A 25,697-nucleotide genomic window follows, 5' to 3' on the forward strand; every position below is an offset into this window, starting at 1 on the left:
ACTCAACAATGCAGATAAACCTTGGGGACCCTGTGCTGAGTGAAATAAGCCATAAAAACAGGGCAAATGCTGTGGGACTCCACTTTCATGAGGCATGTAGTCACGCTCCTGGAGACGGAGAACAGGGCTGGGAGTGGGAGCAGGCAGGCAGGAATGGGGCTAAGTGTTATTTAATGGGTGCAGAGCATTGGTTTAGGAAAGTTCTGGAAATGGATGGTGGCCACGGCAGTAGCACACTTTGAACGTATGGAATGCTGCTGAGCCGCACACTTACAAAGTGGAAAGATGGCAAAGCTTCTGTTGTGTGTCCTCCAGTGCATGCACACACATTGTGGGAGACAACATTTTCTTTTTACAGTACTGAGAAAACGCACATAAAGGCTTTTGTTAATTTCAAGCAAACCAACTTCCTGGCCAGCATAGTAGGAGGTTTGCGGGCGGGCGGGCAGGCTCCACGTAAGGACACTCCAAGTGTCATTTTGTGAATTCCCAAAAGTCCTATTTGCTGGTCCTGTTTTTTCTCTACTGTCCAAACCTGGCCCAAAGTCCAGAAATCCAGATTTTGAAAGAAAGAGCACATGGCCAAAAGGGAACAAATGATGGCCTGCTTCTTTTTCTTCCTCAAAATACTTATGATTCATACACTGTAAAATTCTCCCTTTCCAAGTTCCTAATGCAGCAGTTTTCACTATATTCACAAAGCTGTGCAACCGTCACCACCGTCCAGTTCCAGAACATTATAATCATTTTAGAAAGAAGCCCTGGGCCAATCAGCAGCCATTCCCAATCCTCTCCTTTCTCCAGTGTCTGGCAACCACTAATCTTGTTTCTGTCTATAGATTTCCCTATTATGAATATTCCATTTAAATCCAATCATACAATATGCAGCCATTTGTCTCTGTTTCCTTTTACTGAGCATGTTTTCAAGGTTCACCCATTTCACAGGAATTACATGAATAACAGAATTTTCATTCCTTTTTTAAAGGCTGAATACTATTCCACCATATAGAATATTACCATCATGCTGCATTTGATTATCTATTTGTCAATTGATGGACATTTGGGTTTCCACTTTTTTGGATATTATGAGTAATGCTTTTAGGAACATTTGTGTATAAGGGTTTATATGAACAGATGTGTGTGGGGGGGTGTGTGCGTGTGTGTTAGTACTGAGGATGAAACCCAGGGCCTTGAACTTGCCTGCTACACCCCCAGCCCTTTTTTTAGTTGTAGATGGACCCAATACCTTTATTTATCTATTTTTAAGGGGATGCTGAGGCTCGAACCCAGGGCCTCATACATCTGGGGCAAGTGCTCTACCATTGAGCCACAATCTAAACCCCACCCCCAGCCTTTTTAAAAATTTTATTTCTTGAGACAGGGCCTCACAATTATAATTCTCCTGTCCTGACCTCCAAAATAGGTGGGGTTACAGGTATGTGACACCACTCTGGCTAATAAGATATTTCCATTATCTTAAATATAGATGTAAGAGTGGTATTGCTGGGTCTCAGAGCAGAAACTCTGTTTAACTCTTCGAGGAACCGCCACATTGTCTTCCAAGTCGGCACGCCATTTGACATTTCCCTCAGCAGCGCGGGAAGGCTCCAGGTGCCCTGAGTTGTCCCGAACACTGTCTTTGATTCTAACCATGCTCTAGAGTATGAAGTGAAAACTCATTGTTTTGTGGCTTTGATTTGCATTTCATGACTAAAGATGTTGGGCCTCTTTCCATGTGCTTATTAACCACTTGTATATCTTCTTTGGAGTAGTTTTTATTCAAACATTTTGACAATTTTATCATTAGGTTATTTGTGTTTTTATTGTTGGATTGTGAGAATTCTTCATGTATAATGGAAATTAGACCTTTATTTTATGTGACGTTTGCAAATATTTTTTCCCATTCTGTGAGTTGACTTTCACTCGTTTGGTATTCTTTGAAGCACATGTTTTTAATTTTGATGAAGTTCATTTATCTATTTTTTTTTTGTCACTGGTTCTTTTTGTTATAAAAATGGTTGCTTACTCCAAAATTTATATCCCTGTTTTTTAAGATTTTATAGTCTTAACACTTTAAGTCTTTAATTTTGAATTAGTTTTTGTATATGGTCTGAAGTCGGAGTCTAACTTCCTGCTTTTGCATTCGGATATTCAAATTGTCCCAGCACCATTTGTGGAAAAGATTATTCTTTTCCCATTAAGTGGTCTTGGCATACTTGCTGAAAAATCAACTGGTCGTCAGCATAAGGATTACTTGTGGACTCTCCACTCTATCCCATTGATCTGTGTTCATCCTTCTGCTAGTCCATACAGTGGTGATTGCTGTAGCTTTGTATAAGTTTTGAAATAGAGGAGTGTGAGTCCTACTTTGTTCTTCTTTTTTAAGACTGTTTTTGACTATTTTGGGTCCCTTGCATTTTCTTATGAATTTTAGGATGAGCTTGTCAATTTCTTTAAAAAAAAAAAAAACTCAGCTGGGATTTTGATAGGAATCATTTCAAATTTGTAGATCAATTTGGAAAAAAAATGCCATCTTTATACTATCAAGTTCTTCTGATCAATGAACACGCATGAATTTCTCTTTGTTTGGGCCTTCTTTAATGTCTTTCAATGGTATTTTGCAGTTTTCATAAACAGCCTTTCACTTTTTAGTTAAATTTATTCCTAAGTATTTTATTTTTTGATGCTATGGCACATGGAATTGTCATTTCATTTTCAGATGGTTCATTGTGGAGTGAATTTAAATAAAACTGATTTTTATATAATGACCTTCTATACTGCACCCTTGATAACATGTTTATTATTTCTAATAGGCTCTTATTTTTTTTAAGTGAATTCCTTGGGATTTTCTATATACAAGACCATACCCTCTTCCTCGACAATCTACATGCCTCTTTCCTTGCCTAATTTTCCTGGCTAGAACCCCCACCATCCCCTTAAATTGAAGTGACAAGAGAGGACATATTTCTCTTGCTCCTAACCCACGGGGAAACCATGCAGTCTTTGACCATTAAATATGATGTTTGCTGTGGCGTTCATAGGTGCCCTTTATCAAGTATAAGAAATCCCTTGCTCCTCCCAGTTTGTGGAGTGGTTTTGTTTTGTTTGGGTACCAGGGATTGAACGCAGGGCGCTTAACCACTGAGCCACATCCCCAGCCCTTTTAAAAAAAAAAAAATTTTTTTTTTGACCCAGGGTCTCGCTAAGTTGCTTAGGGACCTGCTAAGTTGCTGAAGGTGGCCTCAGTCTCCTGAGCCACTGGGATTAAAGGTGTGCCCCCACACCCAGCTTGAGGAGTCTTTTGATCATAAAAGCATGTTAGACTTTGTCAAATAGTTTGTCTATTCACAGAGATGACCCCTTGGCTTAAGTTAATTTTAATTAAATAAATTCAGACCACATTCTCTTTGTGAAGAAACGTGTTCAGTACATATAAGGCTGGTCTCCCCAGTTCTCTCTCAGTCACCCCAAGGTACCCAACCCTGTCACGTGACTGTTTCCTTTCAGATATTTTCCTATGTGGATGTGCAACACTATGTTTTAATTTAAAAAATCCACAATACACACAAGGTATTTCCTCTCCCTGGGATTCCTCTTGGTTGTGGCTGACACATCCGTGCCCACCTTTCCTTCAAAGCTGAGATCTGGTCCCTCTTTCCCTGGTGGCTTCCCAGACACCAGATAGCTTTCCTTTCTAGGGATGGTTAGATCTCTGCTCCCCTTCGGATCTCTTTTTTTTTTTTTTTGGTACTGGGGATTAAACTCAGGGGCACTCGACCACTGAGCCCCATCCCCAGTCCCTTTTTGTATTTTATTTAGAGACAAGGTCTCACTGAGCTGCTTAGGGCCTCACTGTTGCTGAGGCTGGCTTTGAACTTATGATCCTCCTGCCTCAGCCTCCCGAGCCACTGGGATTACAGGCATGTGCCACTGTGCCGGGTCTGTCTTCTGTTATTATTTTTAGCACAGGAAGGGTTTGGATTTAGACAGCCAAACTTTCATGCGGTATACACGGACCCCCTCAACGTCATTTGTACCTTTTTTTTTTTTAATTTTAATATTTATTTATTTATTTTTTTATTCTCGGCGGACACAACATCTTTGTTGGTATGTGGTGCTGAGGATCGAACCCGGGCCGCTCGCATGCCAGACGAGCGTGCTACCACTTGAGCCACATCCCCAGCCCCATCATTTGACCCTTGAGGAGCATTTCTAGCTATGTATGATGGCAGCCCACAGGCACGGCTCCATTTTAAGCCACTCTGACATCTTCTTATATGGCAGGGGTTGGCATGATGAGCTGAATTTGTCTGTCTTACAAATTGTTTTCCCCTGGGCCCCAAAGCTCCCCACATGTGGAGGGACAGAGGTAGGGGTCTCACCACACGGGGGAACAGGGTCAGAACATTTCCCCTCATCCTGTGGCATTCCTGGCCTCTGGGTATGATTTGGTTCAAAGAAAGGGCTTTGCTGCTTTAAAAAATGGTATCTAAAAATTGCTATTTTCAGTGCACTATGTCACTATCATGAAAAGGAATTGAAAACTTAAAAATAAAATGACTAACTCATAATAAGCCTCATATAGGTAATAAGTTCATAAATGCAGAAAAATGACAACGAAGAATTCAAGAAGCACGTGAAAGCTGGGCTCATTGACCTTGGCTGGACATCACTGGACCCTAAGCTAACCTGCTGGTGCTCAGTTATGAAGGAAAAAGCCCACATTTATATACAGAGTATGTACAGAATACTGAAAACCTACATCATTCAAGACTAGTGTCTCAATCACGGGGCACAATAGGGGGTTTGTAAACTGTTAGGCACAGACGGCTCCTTTCATGTGCAAGTCTAACATTTGACCTTCTCACTTGACTGCAGCCCCTGTTCTCAGGAATGTGCCAGGCACACGAGGAGTGGAATGTCTACAGAACATCACCCCAGATGGGAAGCTCCTGAGGTCAGGGACTGACCACGGATAGGCACATAACAACATTTGCCAGTTGATTGATGGTTGCTCACTGGGGTTAGTCAAACTTCTTGATGGACAACTGCCAGTGTATCCATCTCAGTCTCCTCCCCATACCCTACCTCTGAAGAGTGCATCTGGGTAGAGCCCTCTGGCTCCCTGCACATCCACAGGTCCTGTTCCCATGGCAGTGTTTGCCTCTAAACTCCTTCCACTGATATCTCACCATCAGACACGGATACAAGCCATGTGTCTACCTGAAGCTCCAATCACCAAATGAAGATGCTGTGTACGTTTTTAGCTTGGGATATGTGCTCAAATGCCTCTGGGAACAATTTTTAAAAGGATATCCTTCCCAAAGGGCCTCATGGCAACAGGGATCAGGAGCTTTAAAAAGAAATTCCCCTTTTGACCTAGAAATTCCACTTCTAGAATTCCTCCTACGTAAATGACCAAATGGGACTCCTACATAAATGACCAAGTGACTAAATGTGACTACACAAAGATACTCATGGCAACACTTGTTATAACAGTAGATCTGGAAACAACCTCAAAGTTCGAAATAGGAAAATGGTTGGGAAAGACAAGCTAGAAAAGAAAAAGTAATTTTCTCTATGTCAAGTATTTATATGTCATTTTATATATTAAAAATTCTAAAGTTTGGAAAGTTTTAAACCAAAATGTTAATAATTTTTTTATTTTCTATTTTTTATTTTTGGTGCTGGGGATTGAACCCAGGGCCTTTTGCATTCAAGGCAAGCACTCTACCAACTGAGCAATATCCCCAGTCTTAGTAATTTTTTGAAAAATTTTTTAGTTGTAGATGGACACAGTAACTTTATTTTGCTTTTTTTTTTTTTTTTTTCCTGTGGTGCTGAGGATCGAACCCAGTGCTTCATATGTTTGAGGCAGGTGCTCTACCTCTGAGCCACAACCCTAGCCCATCATGATTGTTTTTTGATGATGGAGTTATCAGTGACTCAGACTTTTTTTTTTTTTTAGTTTTATCTTAATTTTTTTTTCTAAAATGACAGTGTATTCCTCTCTGTGTATATGCAATATTATTTTAGGCAATACAGGCCAGTCAATTCAACTTTGAAAAGCTGGAGGGTAATTTTAATGAAAATTGCAAAATAAGTTTGGGTATAAATTCTAAATCACTCTATAAAAAAACAGAGAATCCTGTTTCTGGGGTCTGGATGTGAACCCTATTAGCCTCTGTTTCTAATTCTTCTGAGGGTTTTCCCATGGGCTCTCCATGGGAAATTCTCCATCAAGCCAAATGCCACAATTGCACGTGACCTTACCAGATAGGCTCTCCAGAAGGACTGAATGGCGATCGCAGCGTCCACGTCAGTCATCAGGAGGGACAGTGGGATTGGTGGTCGAGGGCTGAAAAGCAATAAATGGTTGTATGACCGTGAGAATCTGCTCTTGAGCCCCAGCAATGACTATGACAATATAATGGTCCATCTGATTAAAAGCCTCATCCATCTCCATTCTTAAAAGACGACAACATAATTTTTGACAGAAAAGTGTGTGTATGAGTTAGCATTTCTGATTTTCAAATCTGATCTGGGTTTTAAAGCAGCATAATCTAAATCACTGTTCATCTTGCATGCTATTTTTGAAGGTGCAGCCTGCATGTTGTTGATATAAAACTATATGAACGCTGGGCACCGTGGTGCACGCCTGTCATCCCAGCAGCTTGGGAGGCTGAGGCAGGAGGATCACAATTCAAAGCCAGCCTCAGCAACAGCGAGGCCCGAAGCAGTTCAGTGAGACCCTGTCTCTAAAAAAAAAAAAAAAAAAATAGAAAATAGGGCTGGGGATGTGGCTTAGTGGTTGAGTGCCCCTGAGTTCAATTCCCAGTACAAAAAAAACAAAAAAAATCAACTATATGAATAATACAAGAGACAGAGGAAACCCAGCCTTTATATTCTACATCAGAAATAATCAAGGGCTCTTCCTCCAACTTTCTATTGAAGAAAAATTAAATAGTTCTTCTGAAAGGAAAATATTGGAATTTACCTCTGATTAGCATACATTTGAGTTAATGTGGATCAAGTTCAAGCATATTTTTAAGTTCCACATTTACATCTTAATAAGCAATACCATATCTCAAGTGCTGGGTCAGCTGACAGTGTTCTCGTGGGAGTTTTAGATTATGAATAATTTTATCATAGATACCACATGGAAAAATCATGATTATAGGCTTTTTGTTCCTCTGGAAGTTTAACAGAAGTACAGACTGCTGATAAAGTCTTGTAAGTCTGTCTCAATGCTGGTTCATGTTTCCCCAAAGCCAAAGCACAGCTCCCTCTGAAAAGCAAGGAACAAATCTTTTCAGGATACAAAGGAATAAACCCCTGAATGGACGTGGATCACACGGAGGCTGCTCTGGTACAAGATCCCCAGAAATGACTTTGAAAAAGAAGGATCCCCACTTCCCTGGCCTCAAAGCTCTCCCTGATGACAGCTGGAGCTACCTGGAACTGTCACTGTGCAGAGGCTGACGGACCTGCGCGAGGTCACCCAGCTTGCACAGGGGGCCTAATCAGGATCCGGAGCCAGATCCATCCACTTCCAAAGCCAGAGCTTCCCTGGGAGCTGTGTGCCCACCTGGCTGCAAAGCTCATTTGCATCAGAACTCGGTTCTCCAGAATCTATCTGGGATCTTACTTCTCTCCTAACATGGACTTAGAGAGAGAGAGAGAGAGAGAGAGAGAGAGAAAAGAACACCTTGATAAAGTGTATTTGTTTGAATGAGTGAATGCTCTTTTAAATGATTCCAGAATCAAAGAAATCAAAGCCAGGAAGAACCCAGGCCGTGGAGACCATTTCAAGGGAGCACAGGGTTGTCGCTAGATTTGGGTTTTCCAGCTGGACAGGACCTGAGAGACCAGGTAAAGGAGAGTCTTCCGCTTCCTTGTAAAGATAATTACACCTGAAAGCGACAGCATTGTGAGGAGCCTTTCCCTAATGTTCAGTGGCCATTTTTATTCCCATAATGGGGTATCTTCTTGGGGGGTCCTGTTGGTGTTCACCTCTCGATGCTTAACTCCAGCCTCCTGGACGGTGACGGAGCATCCTTCCTTGGCTGGAGTCCTGTGGGTGGGGGTCCCACAGCTCTCTGCTTCCCACAGTCAGTGTCAGTGTTCGCTGAAGTAATTCCCCCCACTGGTTGGCGATCGGTGGCCTCTGGAGGGAACCTGGTGTTTCTCAGGAGACCCTGGACCTTGGGTGCTGGCAATGGATTTATGAGAAAAATGTTCTCATGCCCCAACGGTAACTGATGCCCCTGGATTTTCTGGACCCCTCGCCCACCTGCCCTGCTCCATACTCCAGCCATGCCCGCCCTTTCAGCTCTCCAATGGGTCTGCTCCCTCCCACCTCCGACCTTTGCAAAGGTGTTTTCCTCTGTCTCCAAAGTCTCCCTACCCCAGCCACAGGCACCAGCACAGCTGTGCAGCTTGCTCTCTGCTTGAAGGCACCCAGCAGAAGGGCCAGAGGCTCCACAACCAGCCCATCCTCTGCTCGTGAAGCCCTGGTTCTCAGTGCGGAACCACACCCGCCCTGAGGTTTGGACACATTTTCTTTATTTGCTTAAATGCATCTCAGGGCTGGTGGGGGCCCTGACACCTCTCTGTCCTAGTTCAGTCTTATTCCTCTTCTGATCTCCATTAAAATGTTATTAAAAATGTCTTTTGATTAGGTCAGAGCCCAATGAAGCTCCTTGTAATTTTCCTTTCTAGTCCTTGGCCCAATTTGGAGAAAAAAAAAAAGCCCATGTGATTAATTTATGCCCAAATCTTCTACTGAGCTAGAAGCTCTATGAGGGCAGAGGCTGGTCCTGTGATTGCTTCTCTTGATGTCTGGCACATAGTAGGCACTCAATAAATGCCTGTAGGACGAATGACTGCCTCTATGTCTGGCACTGTATGAGTGCCTTCTGCATACCTGCAGGTATAGCCACTGTCCTTCATTTGGAGGTGCAACTGAGGCACAGAGGAGCAGAAGACCCGAGATCACTGAGTATTTCTTGCTAAGAATACAAGCTGTTTGGGAAACCCGGGAGTGGCCCAGGAGAAGGGGCCAGTTCACAAGATCACTAACATGGAGGTCAAGGTCTAAGATAGAAGAAAATACAGCCAACTGGCTAGAAGAAGAAAATGGGTGGGGAGAGGCAGAGCCATAATCATAGGAAATTTCCTTCTCCTTGGCCCTCACAGCAACAGCTTGGCAGATATCTGCTGGTCGGAACCCCCAGAGGGAAGCCCCGAGTCAAGGCAGCCAAACACAGTGGAGCTTATCACTTGTACCCGAGGGGAGTTCTGACGGCGCCTCTCTCTTCAGCTGTCATTTTCCTGCCATGAGGATGTTTCTTACTACTGATGTCATGAAACCTTCAAAGTAACATCCTCCTGTTTGGGAATTGCAGGAGGAACGCGGCACTGCGCCCCTGAGGACAGAGCGGGTGGAGAACCCAACCAAGGGCTTCCACCAGTCCTGAAACCCTGGAGCGCCGCGCGGCACAACGTCATCCCCAAAAAGCAAACTGGGATCTCTAACAGGCAGCAGCACGAGGCCCCCTCTAGCGACATCCCCGCTTTCAGGGCTAAAGAATGGGGCGCTGTCTAGTTCTCAAACAAGAGTGCACATGAGAAACCAGGGTATATCAGGCCAAATGAAAGGGACTTTATTCTTGGGAGTGTCGTCCCGGGAATTATCAATCATTTCAGCAGGCCAGCTCCGAGGGAGGGAGAGAAACCATGCCAGGCCCTTTTCTCTTTGCTGGAATCGGTGCAACTGGCTCCAAGTCAAATAAAAATAAAGAGGCGCGCGTTCCTCACCAGGGAGCCAGGGAGGGGAGAGGAGATGGGAGTGTCAGTCCTGGAGCAGCCAGCGCAGCCAAGCTCTGCAAGGGCTAAAGTCAGACCTCCCCAGGGCACGCATTTTTGCACGTTCAATCAGGACAGTGTTGCTGAGCCATGTTTCCAAGAAAACTTGTTTTACTATTATGCTCTTTCGCCATGTCTTCCTCCTCTGATTTTCAAAAGTGAATTAACACATTTGAACCCTAAGAATCGATGCTACAATTCTGAGAAGGAACAGACATTGATGTTTCTGATCATCTAGGTGAATATATTCAAAAATATATAAAAATAAATGTACACACACCCTTTTCCCCTTCTGGGATGCTAAGTAAAAGATTTGCAGGACTTCAAACTGAGCTAGCATGCTTACAAAACGCACAATGACAAGATCTGAGAAGCCAGCCTTCACCCGGTTCTCTATCCAGTTGTAAGATCATTTAGAGAGGCAACATCCAAAACCACATTTAAACAAAGCAAAGAAGAAAGGAGAAAAACTTGCTTGATATTGTAAACTGAATTTCAGAATCCAACTTTTACCCACTTTTCAGTTAGGTAAGAGATTGAGTTGTCCTGGAACATGAAAGCCCTAAAAGTTCCACATGAAAAGTCATTTGCAAAGGTATCACAGGCCCGTAACAGTCATCAGAAAGCCTTGCCATGGCCCAGGACTGGATCACGTTCACCCCAGTGAACTTGGCAAGAGACCTTACACAGTTTCCTACCAACACCTTCGCTGGCTTCCCAACCACTTCCTGCTGGAGGCCTCCTGTGAAATTCACTTGTGAATTGCAACTGTTTGGAAGAAGTACAATAGAGATGTTCTGAACAATGCTTAGGTTGGGATTTCAGCATTCTGTCGGTTCCAGTCTTTTATGATGGGAGAAATAGCTCCAAAAACCAGTGCAGCATTGCTCTCTGGTAGCCTTAAAGCACATTTAGAAATCACGGTTACTGGGATGTGATCTTGCTTTCGCCCCCTCACTAATCTCCACCCTGGGAGATCAACAAGCGGTTATTATCCCAGTACAGGCTGACTCATTCTCCTGGGAAACAGAGCTGAGTCCCACTTAACCAACCCTATCATTGAGCTGCTGCTACGTGTCCAGATAGCAGAGCTCCGAAACCACCATCTGCAAGACCACGTGCTCACCGGGTCTCAGGTACTGCATGACCATCTAAAAACCAAGGCTGTGACACTTAGTATTTTTTAATAAAATATGCCCCATTGTGATTTAATTTAGCTCCTTTTTAACTGGTTACATGTTTTTTCTAATATGACTTAAGGCAAACTTACGGAGATCAGCCTCCATCCCAGCCCCTCTCCTCCAGCTCCAAATGGTGAGTCCAAGGCAGGGGATGTGCAGAAGAGTTGACCATGTTCCTCCCAGCCTCTCCAAACCTCTTGTGGGGGACCTTCACCTTTTTCATGCCTTGGACCCCTTTGGCGGTCTACATTGCTTCTCAGGATAATATTTTTCTAATAACATAAATAGATAAAATTACAGCAAACCAATCATATTGAAATGCAGGCACCAAAATATTTTTAAACACAGCTGATGGCATGGAAATCTATGTGCTTTAAAGTTACGCAGTAAACAATAAGCATTAATAGGAAGTTGGGGGGCTACTTTGGTTCAAAAGAAACAAGTGTTAATGATATTTCACCACCTCTGCAACAACCATAATGTGGTATGAAAATATCAGTGATCACAATTAGTGTGACAAAGTGACAGGTATACTGAGGGTGGCTGCCCACACTCAGAATGAAAGGAGATGCTACATCTAAGTTAAAAGAGAGAGAGAGAGAGAATAAAGAGGTAACTTCCCCCTGCTCCAAGTTCCAGGACTCCTGAATCAGAGAATTTGGGGCAGGAGCTGGAGAAGTGGGTAAAGATGAATTTCTACATCCCCTACAAGATCCAAGACTGAGGATTTAAAAAATAAACATGATGAATTCTGAGAAGTGAGACCATCTGAAAACAGAGTGACCCAGAAGTTATAAATCTGGCCAAAAGGTTATGAAAGGGCTGTTCCCAGATGGAAGAGGGACTCCATGTACTTGCAGGCCTGCATTCCAATGTCACCTCCATGGAGAAGTCACCCTTCCCTGGCTTCTCCAGGTTGGGGGCTCCCTGAACTGTAGGTGGTGCAGACAGAAGTGTGGGTGACCTGGGGTGACCTGGGGTGACCTGGGGCTCCACTACTTGGACTGGCATCTGAGGTGGAGGTGGTCTTGCGGGACTGAGCACCCACCTGTGGGTCCACGCCCACTCCAGGTGGCGTTGGAACTGAGCTACAGGACACCCAGCTGGGACCTGCAAGGAACTATTGGTATGAAGAACCAGATGTTTGGTGTCAGAAGTCTTGTGAGCTGAGAAACAAAGCCTTTTCTCCTTTTAGTGCCTGTTACAGTTTGGATGTAGAGTGTCCCTCAGAGGCCCATGTGGTAACGCCTGGTCCCCAGTGAAGTGCCAATAGGGAGGTGGTGGTACCTTTGAGGGGACCTAGTGGGAGGCCACCAGACCACTGGGCACATGTCCTTGAATATTCTTCCTCTTCCTGTCTTTGACTTCCCAGCTGTGAGGTGAGTGTCTTGACTATGTCATGATCTCCCTCCGTACTGCGCTGTCTCACCACAACCCAAAGCAACAGGCCCACCTAACCATGGCTGGAACTTCCCAAACTGTGGACCAAAATAACCCTTTTTGCTTTATAAATTGATTATCTCTGGTATTTGTTATAGTAACAGAAAGCTGACTAACACAGTGCTCCCAAGATGTCAAATTCCAATCCCTAGACCCTCTGAACATACATGTTCCCTTATAGGACAAAAGGAACTTGCAAATGACATTATCTAAGAGTCTTGAACAGGGAGAGTATTCTGGATTATGCAGGTGAGTCCTATGATATAATCACTTATAAGAGGAAGGTCAAGGGAAGTTATTATGATAGAAGTAGGAGATACAGAGATAGAAGCAAGAGGTTGGTGTGTAGCCAGGAAGGGATCGTGAACCAAAGAACCCAGGAACTAAAGGAGCCAAGATAAGGAATTCTCCCGAGCTCCAGAAGAAACTGGTCACAACAGCACTTTGACGCTGGCCCAGTAAAACAGACCTGGACCTCTACCTCCAGAACTGTAAGGGAACACGTAGGGTTGTTTTAAGGCACCAAGTTTGTGGCCATTTATCACAGTGGCCAGAGGAAACTCAAGTACCCCCTCCTCAGCGATGGAGGAACTTGACCCAGAGAGCCCTGCGGCAGCAGCAGGAGGAGAGGAAGCAGTGCAGGTGCCCTGAGAAGGGGCCACCCGCGTGTCCACCCTCCACTTCGAGGGAGGCACTGGGAGGATTTATGATGTCAGCATGTCCCCCAAACCGGAAGCAGCTCTCTTTCCTGCCTCTGTTTGAGGATGAATGTGAGTATAAAAAGCAAAGACGATTTACTGTCCTCATGAGACTCTGGCCTCTGAAACGGCTGGGGCAGAAATCTAGGCTTCATTAAAAAGGCTTTTTTTTTTTTTTTTTTTTTTCCTATCAAGAGGGCATGACAGCAAATTTGCTGTCCTGCTGCCATTTAATTGTGACTTTTAATATAAAATGCACGCAGTTCCCTGAGCCTCTTTGAAGGCGCGACTGTCCCCAGTCCCACTCTCAACCTCGGCCCAGGGTTCAGCATAAGGCTGGGGCTTGTCCTCAAATGACAGGGTGACTCTTTTGTTCTCACCTCAGTTTGTGGTCATAAGATACCTTTCATCATGAAAGGGATGTGGATTCTCTTTTTTTTTTTTCTTAATCCAAGGATAAAACTTAGCTGAAAAAGACACTTTGCCCAAAGCACAATCTTTTATTTTCTTTTCTAAAACACAATCTTCGTTTCATTGAAGGTCTCGGTCTTAACGATGTCTTTCATGAGACATCTCCCCTGAGACGAGACCAGAAAGGCAGCAGTGGGGTTTTGTTCCTTGAGCTTATTTAGTTATTTATTTTTGCTAAGAATCTGACCAATTCTCAGGGCAATTCTCTTTGGCTAAAATAAAAATCTCAGCTTCTCTTATTCTTGGTACACTACAACTTATTTCACTGCTTCTAATTCGCTGGTTGGAGTTAGGACTGTACTCCAAAAGAGAATGTTGAAGTGCACTCACTGTTGGAATGTAAGGAAGAAAACATCCTCACACGCTCTAATTAGAGCTTGTGGCAGGTTATATTATTGTTCCGTATTACTGCTCCTTTCCCTTTAAGAGTGTCATGCATTCCTACTCTTTGTCATACCCCTGGCAGTTCCTCACTGTGGGAGGTGTTAACTTCCCTGTGATACTGATGTTGACCTTGGCCATGTGACTCACATTAGCCAATCAAATGTGAGCAAAAATAATGTTTGACCCTGCATGGGCCTCCCTCTGCTGTGAGACTGAGGGAGGGGCTGCTCCTTTATCCTAGGTCCTAGAATGAAAAGAGATATGGAGCAGAGCCCAAGCTTCATGCAGTCAACATGTAACAGGGTGAGCAATAAACCTGTGAAAGGCACTGAGATTTGGAGGTTGTTTGTTACTGCAGCAGAACCTAGAAAAAGCTGACTAATACAGAGTACTTGAGGGTAGCTGGGGCAATGCCTTATAGGAGAAAATATTAGGACTCTCCCTTGCAAGTTTCAGAAGTCTAATGCAAATTTACTAAACAAAAAGGAAAGCAGGGGCAGAGGAGATATTTGCGAGCTCACATAACTGAAAAAGGGTAGAGCTGGCTTTAGGTACGGCCAGCTAGTGAAATAAAAAAAAAAAAAAAAAAAATCAGGAAGACTCAGCTCTCACCACCTCGGTTCTGTTATGTCAGGTACAATTGCTCTCAGCAGCTCAAGGCTTATAGCCTCAAAGATCTAAGGCCACTGGAAATGACAGAAACTCATCTAAAAAATCTTGAGATTATCTCTGATTGGAAGGATTTGGGTAAGGACCACCGTGGTCAGGGGGATTCCATGCTCTGGCTGGCCAGGCCTGGGTCCCCCACAGGCCCTCAGCCAGAGATGGAGTCAGTTCCCTGAATCACAAGGACTGAGAATGGCAGAGGGTGACCCTCTGGGGAACAGAGGGAGGAGTCCTGTTACCTCCCATTGTTCCTTGAGCTTATTTAGTTATTTATCTTTGCTAAAATTCTGACCAATTCTATTACAAGAAGAAGAGAGAAATCAAGGCAGAGCTGGAAAGAACATAAACATCCAACCACAGAAAGCAAGCAAATTAGTTTTGAATCTTTTTCTTAAATGGATGGAAAACAAGAAAGTTAAAAAAAGGTAGAGGGGGAAAAAAAATCAGAGTCACCCAGCATCTGTCATTTGGAGGGAAACGTATTTGATAGACTTTTTTAGGATTAGTTTTAATTTCATGATGATCCTTGACTTAAAAGATTTCTTTTCACTGTAGAATTTATTTAAATAAATATGTATATTTTCCACTTGACGAATCTTATTTTTATAAGCCTCTCTTTTTGGGTGGTGCTTAGGATAGAACCCAGGGCCTGTGCATGCCAGGCAAGGACCCTACCACAGAACGACAGCCCAGCCCTATTTTTTTAGGGGTTGTCAATGTCCCCTGGTATGTAAAAATGTAACTTCAAAAAAAGTCATGGAAGAGAAATGAGTAACAGAGAAGCAGCAGGCAGAGCGCAGAATCCGCAAAATCACAGGGGAACCTGCAGGACAGGAGCCGTCATTTGTGTGATAAGCAAATGGCAGCCACCCGTGACAAATGATCCCCACCAAACAGCTGTGACCTGACAATAGAATGACAGCGAGCCTCAAGGCAGCTGGGCTTGGTCGATTGGTCTCACCAAGAACATTAAAATAAGACCCTGACTCACATTTTAGATGGCTTCCTGGGCTGGTAGAGGGGAGGAATGAATGTGGCAAACAGAATGCGCAGAGGGACTGGGCTAGTGTCACCAAGACCCATGTGCTGGCTCCTTTATATACCGCAGGCTCCCTGGCAGTTGGTTTGGGGAGAGGTAAGAAGGTTGAAGGTTGAGGATCTTCTAGGCTGAGGGGGTTAAGAACTGGGGAGCCCCTCCATTCTCGACTTCCTTTGCTTCGGGGTCTTCAAAGGCCACACGTCTGTAACTTGTAGACAGGAGGGCTGCCAACCTGCAGAGTCTTTGCACAGTTAAGAAACAAGCTGTTCCTGGGCAAGGTGGCTGGTGTTCTGGTATTGTCTGCAGCCGCAGCCTAACCTAGCCTAACACAACAGGGATGCAAATATTCTCCATTTTTTTTTAGGGTTGCTGTGTGAGTAGCATTAGGCAATATTTGTAACTTGCTCAGAATAGTGATTTTTCCCCTGTGGTTCCGGTGGGTTAAACCCAGGGCCTCACCATGCCAGGCAAACACTTTACCACTGAGCCACATCCACAGCCCTGTCAGAAGATACCTGAATAAGTAGAACACGAATGTCCGGTAGGTCAGCATGTGGATATACACAGGCAAAGGGACAGAAGGAAGCAGTTGCCTTAGGAGCTGCACATGACAAAAGGGACACAAAAAATTGAGAACAACGAAGAAAAGAGCCGAACTGTATGTTCCATTTTATGCTGTGCCTTCAGAATGGAATGGCAAGAATGACTTGTATTTTTAAAATTGCTATTCCTTTCTTTTTCTCTGCCCCTCCCCTCCACCAAGGGCATATCATTGAGTCAGCATAAATTAAATACATATATATTTCATTATAACTGTATACAATATCTATCTGTCTATGAAAACAGGAACTGTTTGTTTCATAGCTTCAAAGCATATAATAGGTGTTCAATAAATAGTAGCTAGCTGGCTTATGAATGACTAGTCCATAATTTAAGGCACATCTAGGCAATTAGTAAATATTAGCTGAACAAGTGAACAAATACATAAATAACTCCCTTTAAATAAATGGAACATACCGGCTTTCATATACATAGGTATCAGCAGTGGGGAAAAAAAATGTATTCCTTCATGGTTGGCACCCAAATTCCTCTTAGGTAGGAATTTGCTTTGTTTACATGATGAAAGATCATTTCACAGAAGAAAAATTGAGACTCAGAGAGATCAAGGAATCTTTGCTCAAAGACACACAGCCTGGAACTGGGTTTAGAAAGCAGATCTGTGGGGCTGGGGATACAGCTCAGTTGGTAGAGTACTTGCCTCGCATGCACAAGGCCCTGGGTTCAATCCCAAGTACCATAAAAAGAGAAAAAGAAAGAAAGCAGATTTGTGAGTCCAGAAACTAAGCTCATCTTTGGGGGGCCGGGGATGTAGCTCAGGGGCCCCCTCTTCCCTCCATGTCAGTCACCCAACAGAATAGTCACATCTTAGAATGTTCAACCCCAAAGACTGTCACATCCCTGATTCCTCATCTAACCTTAAATTTCTGTTGATAGGCCAGACTCAGAAAATAAAGGATTGATGTTTTCTCTCCTCTGTGGAAGATACAGCAACGTAAGGGAAAAGTGAGAGGGGGGGGTACCAAATATCATAAAGACACAGGGGAGATCAGTAAAGTAGAAGGAGCGCCAAAGGGAGGGAGGAGGGACAGGAAAGGCGGAATGAACTTAACAAAGCCTTGCTGTGTGCATATATGAATACACCCCAGGGAATTCCACCTTTATGTATCTGTTAAAAAGCACTAATCACAAATAAATAAATACCCAGGCACAGTGGCACACCCTTGTAATCCCAGCAGCTCGGGAGGCTGAAGCAGGAGGATCGCAAGTTCAAAGCCAGCCTCAGCAACTTATTGAGACCCTGCCTCAATAATAATAAAATTATTATTATTATTTTATATTATTTATATTATTATTATTAAATTATTATTGTCTCAATAATAATAAAAAATACAAAAAATACAAAGGGCTGGCGGTGTGGCTCAGTGGTTAAGCCCCTCCCTGGGTTCAATTCACTGTACCATAAATAAAAATAAATAAGCAAATGAAAGGAAGATCAGTAGAGTAGAGGAAGGAGAAACGGGGGAGGGAGGAGAGAAAAAGGAAAAGGAATGGAGACTGAAAGGGAGGAAATCAAATTTCATGCATGTGTGACTTTGTAAAAATGAACCCAACTGCTATGTAGAATCATAATGCTTTAATAATAAATAAAGACCCTCTTTCTTGACAAAGTGTGCCTGCCTCAGGTATCACATGATAGTAATGAAAAACAGATTAATACACCTCCTCTGCCCTTCCATCTTCCCTACTCACTCTTTTCCTATTTCTGTAGTTTTTTACTCTATGTGAGACCATGGTTTGGGAAAGTTATTAGTGTCCACCTGGAACAGGGTTCCGTAACCACAGTCCATGTGACAACTCTAGCCCCTCACTTGCTTTTGTACCCACAGTCAGGCCCACTCACTCTCACCCTGTGTGTGGCTATTTTCAGGCTACAGTGACGACAGAGTGGAGTAGCTGAGAGGGACTATATGTGGTTTGAAAAGCCTAAAAGATTTTCTGTCCTCTACAGAAAAATTCATGGAGTCCCAACCTGGAAAGCCATTTCCTTGTTCCCTAGGAGGCAGATTATCGGAGCCACGTTCTTTAGGGCAAATCCAAGGCTCTGGTCATGGTATTCCTCCCCCTTGTCGTTGCTGAGGGAATTGGGTTTGGCACTGGACAGGGCAGATGGCTGGAACTGCAGACCATGTAAGGCAACTGGGTGGAGAGCTGTGTGCGCCCGGGCAGGGTCTCGGGAGGGGTGCCAGGGCCTCCTCGGTACCATAACTCGTCTCACCTGGGCTAGCACCTGACTTGCCCCTGGCCCAGAGCCATTTTCCCACTGTGATATGAAAACTCAGTCCCCAGGGGCCAGTCACTTCAGCCATCTCCAGGGGACAGAAGCCCGCAGCCGTCCTGGCTCACGACCAGTCAACAGACACCTCCCGTCCACAGCAAGTCCCCCTCTCTATCAGGTGCTCCTGAGGAGCTCTGAACAAGCCCGTTTCTTCGTGTTCTTCTAATATTTTATTATTGAAAATTTTAAAGATATGAAAAATAGATAGAAAAAAAATGAAGCCATAGCCTCCATCAGCCAGTGTCCCCTACACCGCTCCCCATGTCGGCCAGGTAGCCTCCTCCCCACTTCCTGTCCACAGAATAGGCAATTTCTTTCTTTTTTTTAAAGTATTCATTTTTTTAGTTGTAGTTGTTAATGCCTTTATTTCTTAATTTATTTTTATGTGCAGCTGAGGATCGAACCCAGGGCCTCCCATGTGCTAGGCGAGCGCTCTACCGCTGAGCCACAACCCCAGCCCCCAGAACATGCAATTTCATACATAAATATTTCAGCACGTTTCTCTAAAGAGTAATGACTTTTTATCCTGACTATGAAATCATTCTCATTTTACCTTAAATAATTCCTTATTTCATCATCTGTCTATTAAATGTTCAAATTCCCAATTGTCTCATCTTTTTAATATAGCTGTGCCTTTGAATCAGGATCCAATTGAGATCCACACATGGAAATTTTAAAAACCCTATTTTTTTAATCTAGTACAGACCTGCCATCCTCATTTTAGTGCTTCTGAGTGTGATATGTTTCTTACCATCTATATGAATACATAATGTAGTGTTTCTCTTCCCGAAAATTAGTTGTTAAAGTATTAACCTAATTTAAGATGTGGCAATTTATGAGAAAAAAAATGGAAAGCTTCTAGAATAGACAGTGACGCTCTTGCTCTTACCTGTCTAGACTTTTTTTTTTTTTTTTTTTTTTTTTTTGCCATTGGCCCTGCCCGTCTTCAACCCCGATTCCACCAACCATCTGTTCTCACCACCCCCTTTGCAGGGTGGCAGTGGGCGGCTAGTGACAATCACATAAGCAGGCAAGCAGGCTGTTTATATGCACCACAAGTTTGGGCCATCAGCTGGGCCACCCTACTGCTCCCAGTTGATTCCCTAATGGTTTCACCAGAGCAGCTGCTCCAGGCCCTGCCCTCCCCCGTCAGCCTCCACAACCTGCCTGGGCCTCCCTCTCAGCAGATGCCTCCACACCTACGCCCATGTACCCTAACGACAGCCTGGCAGTGCCCGCCACAAACTTCATACACTCCCCCCTCCACCTCAGATTGGCGCTTGCTTTCATCTCTGGTCTCGGAGGAATGAATATCTACCTTCTTATGTCTTCGTATGTGCAGACATGCATAGAGAAGTATCTGAGAGGCGGTCAGCTAAACTGTCAATGTACCTGGGAGGCAAGCTCTTAGGTGATTTTTTTTTTTTTTGCCTTTTTTCTTTTGATTTTTCTGCCTTGTTTGAATTTTGTCACACTGAGCATGTATCATTTTTATATACTTGTAATACCACTTCAGAATGGAGTAAAACAAAGGTGATCCCAGGAGGGAGGGACTTTCAATTTCCCCATATTTCCTGTACCCTTTCATGGTAGGCAGAGTAAAGTTCCCAAAGATGGTCACATCACAATTGCCAGAACCTGTAAATACACTACCTGACACTGGCCAAAGGGACTTTGCAGATATGACTAAGTTAAGGATCTCAGTGTGGGGGGATGTCCTGAATTATCCAGGTGAGCCAAGGTGACCACTGGAGTCTATAAAAACAAGAGATGGAGGCAAAGAGACTTGGGGACATGTGACTAAGGAAGAAAGTCCGACAGGTGCCCCGTTGCTGGCTTCGGAGATGGAGATGGGACAGTGAGTCAAAGGGGGCAGGCAGCATCTAGAAGCCAAAAAAGCAAGAGAGCAGATTCTCCCCTGAGCTCCGCAAAAGAACGCATTTTGATCTTAGCTGGTTTGGACCCGTGTTGGGATATAACCTCCAGAACTGGATGATAATAAATTTGGGTTGCTTTAAAGCTACCAAGTTTGTGGTGGTTTGTTAGAGCAGCAATAGAAAACTAATGCAATGATTAAAAAGAAAAAAAATAAATGTGAATCTAGCCCTCTGCCTCCCTCCAGTCACCTCAAATCAACACAGACTCTGTCATTGAAACAGTGGCTTCTGTAAAAAACACAACACCAAGCCATGGTCACCACAGCCAACCCACCATGTGACTCAGTCATGAACTTCTGGAACCTTCTCTGGGGTACTCTGAAGTTCAGGCCTTGTCCATCTCAGATTAATCCATACATTTGTCACAGGGATTTTCATGACCAAATCAGCGTTTCTCTGGATGATCAGACCAATGTTCCAGAACGACATTCTACAGGCACCTGTGTCCAGACAGGAACCATCATCTTTACCCCTGAAACTGCTTTTCCAGCCAGGATCTTGGCTTCGGTGATGGTGGGAAAGCATTACACGTTCCGTAGCAACCATCCTTCAGATTTAGAATCCTGATCTTCTGACTCTAAAGGCTAGCAACAAGCAGCATGACGATATCCTCACTGTGCCAGGGAGTGACAGTGGGCCACAGCTCCTAGTCGGCCACCAGATCACAAAGAGAAACACACGGCCCTTTCCAGGTTCTATTGCTAAGCCTCGAGGGCTGTTTTAAGTGCACATTTTACTTATGATATTTTCAAGATGCAACGGGACTTCTGGAGCCAGCCCCATCATGAATCGAGGAGCATCTGTAGTAAACCAAGCATTGCTGCAGACTGGAGCTGCTTGTGACCCCCTTTTTTTTGCCAGGGGGTGCCAGGGATTGAACTCAGGGGCCCTCGACCATGAGCCACATCCCCAGCCCTATTCTGTATTTTATTTAGAGACAGGATCTCACTGAGTTGCTCAGCGCCTCGCTTTTGCTGAGGCTGGCTTTGAACTCACGATCCTGCCTCAGTCTACCAATCTGCTGGGATTACAGGCTTGCACCACTGCACCTGGTTTATGACCCCATTTGTATTGTAACGTCCACGGCATCTTCACCATCACATTTACCATGGAGAAATGGAAGCGTAGAGAGGGGCCTTCTGCAGTGGACATTAAGTATACCCATGCATTCTTTAACTCCTCCATTCATCAGGTGGAGCCTAATCATTCTCCCTTTGACCAACTGACTTACTTCTAAAGAATGTGATGGAAATGGAGGTTTGACTTCTAAGACAAGGTCATAAAAGCACTATGCCTTCCTCCCCATACTCGAGTCTTCAATTCCAAAGGAGGCCAGTTGCCAAGCACCGAGGATACTCAAACAGCCTAAGGAAAGGCCCATGTGGGGAAAAACTGAGGTCCCGTGTGCATGAGCCATCTTGAGAGCAGGACCCCTAGTCCAACCTCCCGATGACTGCAGCCTGCAACCCCATGGGAGACTCTGAACCACCCAGCCCAGCTTCGAACAAATTCCTGACTCAGAAACTGTAACAGCAGATATTTAATGTTGACATCACTAAGTTTTGGGGCAATTTGTTACACAATAATAAACATAGAAAACATTTCCCCCTATCATATGATCAGTAAATGGTGGGGTAGAGACTTCAGAACTGGTTCTCCCCAAAACTCAGGTTCTTAACCCAAACCAATGATACCTGAAGTGCTGCTTTATAATTTGCATCCTTTAAAAACCCTTGACAGTCTTCCTCTCACGAAATTCATCTTTTTCCAAGGTGTGTTATGAAGTCCTGTTCCAAATGCCCATCCATCTGCTCCTGCCCCCTGTAACAACCGTTGCCCAAGACCAGCTCATCTCACTGGCAATCTCCCATCTCTAGGCCCTCAGCTTCAGTATCTACATCCAAGTGCTTCTGTGAAGATTAAGTAATATTTGTAAGAGCAGGGCTGGGGGTATAGCTCAGTTGGTAGAGTGCTTGCCTCAAATGCACAAGGCCCTGGTGTTCGATCCCCAGCACCAAAAATAAAACAAATAAATTTCACAAAAGCAGTTAACAGAGAAACAGCTCAATATACTATAAATTATCTCCTAGACACGCACACCTGTGGATGAGAATTCAGTCATGACTGTACTTTAAAATCACCTAGGAAGCTTTTAAAAACAGAACAAAGGCCACCCAGACTATACCTGCAGATTCTGATCTTACAGATCTTGCATGAAGCCAGATACCAATATTTTTCCAAAGTTCCCCAGATGATTTTAAAGTATAGGCCAAGGTAGAAAACTACTGGATTAGATCAGAGGATCTCTGCCAGGGGCAGTTTTCTTTACCCCCAACCCTGGGGTGTGGGCCGGTGTCTGTAGACATTCTTGGTTGTCACAATTGTACAGGTTGGGGGGCTGGGGATGTGGCTCAAGCGGTAGCGCGCTCGCCTAGCATGCGTGCGGCCCGGGTTCGATCCTCAGCAGCACCACATACCAACAAAGATGTTGTGTCCGCCGAGAACTAAGAAAAAATAAATAAATGTTAAAATTCTCTCTCTCTCTCTTTCCCCCTCTCTCTCTCACTCTCTCTAAAAAAAAAAAAAAAAAAAAAAAAAAAAAAACAAAACAATTGTACAGGTTGGTACTGGTGTCTAATGGGTAGAGGTCAGTGCTGCTGCTAACCCTCCTACAATGTACAGGCCAGTTGCCCACAACAAAGAATCATCCAGACCTCCACGTCCAGAGTCCAAGGCTGGGAAAACCTGGCTCCACCCTTTAGTTCCTACTTCTCTGACCTCTCCTACTCAGCAGAACCCTTGAGAAGAATATAACACCTGAATTCTTACCTCGAAAAACCAAATCTGGGCACCAACCCATTTGGCCCTGTCCTAGCTGGGCTTGGCTCCAGGCCCGCTGACTAGGACTTGTAAGATCTTGTGCTTCCCATTTCCCCTTAGTACTTTGTTAGCATCTGAACGACAACACTCACTACAGAAACTACAACTAGTTGTCAACGCAGCTCTCTCACCCCGAGGACTGGAGCCATAATTTATTCATCTCTGTTTTTTTCCCACAGCACCAAGCTCTGTGTGCAGTGGTGGGTAGGTGTTCAGCAGATACTCATTCCATGAAATGAATTAGATTCATTTTAATTTTTATCATGCTTCTGGGCCTCTCTTTGAAAGACAATGAAAACACAGAATATAAAGGCCAGTCAAAGCCAGAGCTCGTGTGTTTCTGTTCTGCAGAGTCCAGCTGACGTGGCTGATGCTGCCACTTCAGTGTGTTTACAGGAGCTGCTGGTGGACCTCAGCCGCCGTTTAAATAGAGATCCTTGTGCAGCAAATGATGAGGGATCAAGGGGTCACTCATTTCAGTTTTATTTTTAAGATTCTTTTTCATTAGTTATTACCAATGGGAAGGAAAAATGGTTCATTTTTTTAAAAAAAGAAGCAATTTGGAGAATGGTACTAAAAATACTTTGTCTTAGAAAAATAGATGCAAAGCAATGAATTGTGAGCCTTCCACTTCATGGGATAAAATTAGGCACAGATGTAGAAGATGAATAAGAAACACAGTTTTCCAATATTGCTCTCCTTTCAATGTGTAGTCTCAAGTTAAAAAAAAAAAACCTGGTAATATCTGGGGTCTTTAAAAAAGATCTCAATATTGAGAAAGTCAGTCAAGAGTTTATTCAACTTGAAATTCTTAAGGAGGGCAGATTTAGGCAGAAGATGTGACACTTAGTGCTAAGAGTCTCATTTAAAGTGTCCCACTCTGTTTAAAATGTGACTGGGGGGGGGGCTGGGGTTGTGGCTCAAGTGGTAGAGTGTTCACCTAGCACGTGTGAGGCACTGGGTTCGATCCTCAGCACCACATAAAAATAAAATATATTGTATCCATCTAAAAAACTAAAAATAAGTAAATAAATAAATATATTTTTAAAAAATGTGACTTGGCAAGCCTCACTTGATTTACTTGTGCCTCAATTTCCTGACATTGTTCTTGCAAAGGGTCGACATGGAAACATTTTAAAGCAACAGATGAAATCTATTTTGTTTTCTAAATTGAGGTGTCTTTTCTTGCATCTAATACTTTAAATAGTAAAACACAGCTTGAATGTCATCTCAGGTGAAATCCTTCCCGACCACCCAATGTAAACTGAACCTCCTTGGACTCCATATTCCCTCTGCTTCATCCCTCACAGTACTGAAGCATTTGCTTATTATTTTTCTTGCTAGAACATAAATTCCGTGAAGACTGGGATTTTGGCCTACTTGTTCACTGTTCTGTCTCCACTACCTAGAATGCTCTTTAGCACATGGTAGAACTCAATACATATTTCTCATATGAGTGAATAAATTATGCAAATCTAGAAATGAAATATACTATGTAAAGCCATCAAAGACATGGATTAAATGCAATTGAATCATTTATATTTCAAAAGTACATTTTGGGGTCAAATAAAAGCAAGTTATATAATAATGCATAAATTTCCTCATCTGCAAAATTGAGTTGGTAATGCACCATTATGGGGATATCAAATTGGTTCATTGGTATTAAGTGCTGAGAACAGTGATACAGGCTCTCAACTAATGATAGTTGGTATCAGCATTATCATTTTTATATCACTGAGAAAAACAGCTCACAACAAACTATACTAATTTTATATAATATACGCTGATTTTATCTAGTGAAATAACTAATGTTAAAAGCTCTGGAAGGATGTGCTATAGACTTAACTGATTAGCTCAGAGAGGGAAGAAGATCTAGTTTAGAACGGTCAAAAAGTATTTTAACTTTATCTGTCACATTCTCATATTATAAATGAGAAATTGATGAATATAGCTAAAAATTAATAGAAAAGGTTACTCTTATTTCCTGAGACATAATGACCTTCAAAGAGAGCGGAAGGGAGGCTGAGGCAGAAGGATTGTTGAGCCCACAAGTTTTAGACCAGCCTGGGCCACACTGTAAGATAAACCGTATCTCAAAAAGGGTGTGGGAGATCAATTATTTAGGGTAAGAGTTTGTTTTCTACTTTATTTCTGAAGCATTTCTGGAATGAAATCACTGCATGGACAGGATGAACTTAGCCAGGACTAAAAATAATCAAGAGACGTGAATAGAATCGG

General features: G+C 43.5%; 1 protein-coding gene across 8 annotated transcripts in view; it reads right to left on the bottom strand.

Moving 5' to 3' along the window:
* Window positions 1-25,697, bottom strand: part of Iqck (IQ motif containing K) — a 120,738-nt gene that overhangs the window by 54,811 nt on the left and 40,230 nt on the right. For 5 of the 8 annotated variants that reach the window (XM_013357877.4, XM_040277392.2, XM_040277391.2 and 2 more), the window contains exon 7: window positions 6,274-6,358. The exons of 2 other annotated variants lie outside the window; for them this stretch is intronic. In XM_013357877.4, the coding sequence (XP_013213331.2) occupies window positions 6,274-6,358 (85 nt within the window). Of the gene's footprint in view, window positions 1-6,273; window positions 6,359-22,101; window positions 23,084-25,697 lie in introns of those variants that run through there. One more of the 8 variants, XM_078024288.1, reaches the window with a different exon arrangement.

The sequence above is a fragment of the Ictidomys tridecemlineatus genome, chromosome 10 (genome assembly GCF_052094955.1).
Source record: "Ictidomys tridecemlineatus isolate mIctTri1 chromosome 10, mIctTri1.hap1, whole genome shotgun sequence".
Lineage (NCBI taxonomy): Eukaryota > Metazoa > Chordata > Mammalia > Rodentia > Sciuridae > Ictidomys > Ictidomys tridecemlineatus.